Consider the following 2,488-nt stretch of genomic DNA (forward strand, 5'->3'; position numbering starts at 1 on the left):
TTAGAGGTGACAAACAACCCTCTGCAGAAATGCCTTTTTAGCAGAGTTGGGCAGATGTTGGAGTTAGGCTGCAGGAGAAGGGTTTTGAAATAGAAAGAGGCTATGAAAATTGTATTTATATACTCATGCCACATGAGTACTAGGAATTAACAAATTTGTGTTTTGACAACAAAACCAGAACTGTTGCATTTTTCCATCTTTTAAAAGAAATATATTGACCTTTCCATTTTAAATTATGAAGAAAAATAATTTAAAATATTTTAAAAAGTAAATATATACCATTACCATAAAAATTTTCACAGCTTATAAAAGCATGGAAAAAGTGTAATTTTAAGTTCATTTAAGAACAACATCAAATTTTTCCCAGCTCCTTCTCTGGAGCGCAGGCTGAGACAGGCATTGTCCCTGCCCTTCTCCAGGGTGCGAGAGCACTGAACTGCAGGCTCTAGGGCAGCTCACACCAGAGGAATTGAACTGGAGTTAGTTGAATCATTGGCAAGTATCAGTGCAGACCCCTAACAAACACTGCAGCTGAACAAGAACCTTTGTGCTTGGTTTTAGCTGAACGCAGAAGTATCCCAGAGCAAGCAGCTTGAAGTGGCTATGATTTGGGTTTGGTTATTGGGGTTTTTCTCCCCTTTTAATTTACAGTTGTGCCGATTTCCTGGCATGAAATACGAACAGTTCGTAGCGCAGCAAGAACTAAGCCTGCAGTCTGAGCGCCCTGGGAGAGATGCCTGCCTTGCCACACATGGTTTGGAGCTGTGGGTTTTCCCTTAGCAGCCCAGAGAGAGGCTGGGGAACACAATGTCAGGGGGGTCACACCACCCCAACCCAGCCAAAGCAACACCTTTCCATGAAGCTTCAAGTCCTGTTCTTGGGTTTCTCCTTGGATTTCTGAATTGTTCTGTGTCCTGGCAGCAGCAGAGGGGATGTGGGGAGCTGGAAAAGCAGATCCTGCACAGATCTGGAGAGGAGCACAGTGCTCCTTGTCCCCAAAGAGAGGGGAAAGAGGCCAAATCTGAACAAGCAGGAGCCTTGTACCCACTTGTCCTGCTGATTGTATCAGGGCAGGTATGAAATAGGCTACCTGAGCCCTGTGCCGTCACCGAAGCACAGGAAGCAGTGATCACAGCTGGGCTGGCATCATTTACAATGTCACACAACAGTGAGACAGCAGCCCAGCTCCCGCACCCTGCCACAAACACACACACAGGCGTAGAAGGGCTGCTGGCCACTTGCACCTCCAGGTTGGGGGGATAAAACTGAGGCCTCCCAGCCTTGCCCCAACCCATCCTGCCCCTTTCCTCCCTATGGTGTCCTGAACATCCTGCATCCTCCCTCAATGGAGTCCCATTGCATCCCCCAGTTCTTCTCTCCAGAACAGATACAGGCACTAAAAAGCATCTCCTAGGGACACCCTAATCCCTAGTGCCCCACTAATGCCTCCTCCTCCTGTTCTCCAGTCTGGGTGACACTTTCAAGAAATGAGTTCCCATCAACAAGCTTCCGAGAGCAGACAACAACTCCAAAAGAGCCTCTCTCACACAGAAGCCCTCCTTCACCCATCCCTCCTCCCCTTGTACCTACCAAGCATTCAATATCCCCATAGTCAGAAAACCCGCAGTCCCACCCCCCAGAGCCCCCTGCCCATCTCAGCAGCGCTGCTCCGTGGAGCTGGCCGGCAGCAGGTCATAGCGGCTGCTGTACATCACCACCCCCGGGGGGTAGTAGGCCACCTCCGGCTGGGCGGTTGCAGCAGGTGAAGACGCAGTGACCGGGTGGATGGGCACCAAGGCATGCAGGGCCTGCTCCTCCTGCTCAGGCTTGGTGGTGTCGGTGAAAGGGCGCATGGCGGTGAGGGAAGGAGAGGTGATCCTCCAGAGAAGGCTCTTCAGTGCCTTGCGAAACTCCCTGCGCATGAGGCAGTAGAGGATGGGGTTGAGGCAGCTGTTGGAATGCGCCAGGCACACGCTGATGGGGAAGAGGTACACTTGGGAGAGGAAGTACTGAGTACTGAAGTGCACCACGTTGAGTTTGATGAGGATGCCCCACGTTGTGAGCGCTTGGTTCGGCAGCCAGCACAAGAAGAAAGACAGCACCACGATGGACACTGACTTAGTCACTTTGGAGCGGCGCCTGGTGCTGGGGCCACTGCAGGTGCTGCCAACATGCTTGTCACTGATGAAGCGCACCAGGAGCAAGTAGCAGAAACTGATGATGGCCAGTGGCAGCACAAAGCCCAGCAGCACCTTCTGGATGTGGTACAGACCCAGCCAGAACTGGGCATTGCTACCTCGGCCCTCAGGGAACTTGACCAGGCAGAGCACGTCATCAAAGACGGTGGCAGTGGTGGAAAAAATGGCATGAGGCAGGGAAGCCAGGATAGCTGACAGCCAGATGAGTGCACAAAGCCACTTGGCAGAGCAGCAGCCACCCAGTGAGTCACGTCGCCGTTGATTCTTCAAGGCTGAAGCCACAGAGCGGT

General features: G+C 51.8%; 1 protein-coding gene across 1 annotated transcript in view; it reads right to left on the minus strand.

Moving 5' to 3' along the window:
• Window positions 1-1,655: 1,655 nt before the first annotated feature.
• RXFP3 (relaxin/insulin-like family peptide receptor 3) overlaps window positions 1,656-2,488 on the minus strand; it is a 1,346-nt gene continuing 513 nt past the window's right edge. The window contains 1 exon segment of the mRNA XM_010154070.1: window positions 1,656-2,488. This exon segment is cut by the window's right edge and continues 36 nt beyond it. Coding sequence (XP_010152372.1) covers window positions 1,656-2,488 — 833 coding nt within the window.

This window comes from Eurypyga helias, unplaced genomic scaffold (genome assembly GCF_000690775.1).
Source record: "Eurypyga helias isolate BGI_N326 unplaced genomic scaffold, ASM69077v1 scaffold24166, whole genome shotgun sequence".
NCBI classification, from domain to species: domain Eukaryota; kingdom Metazoa; phylum Chordata; class Aves; order Eurypygiformes; family Eurypygidae; genus Eurypyga; species Eurypyga helias.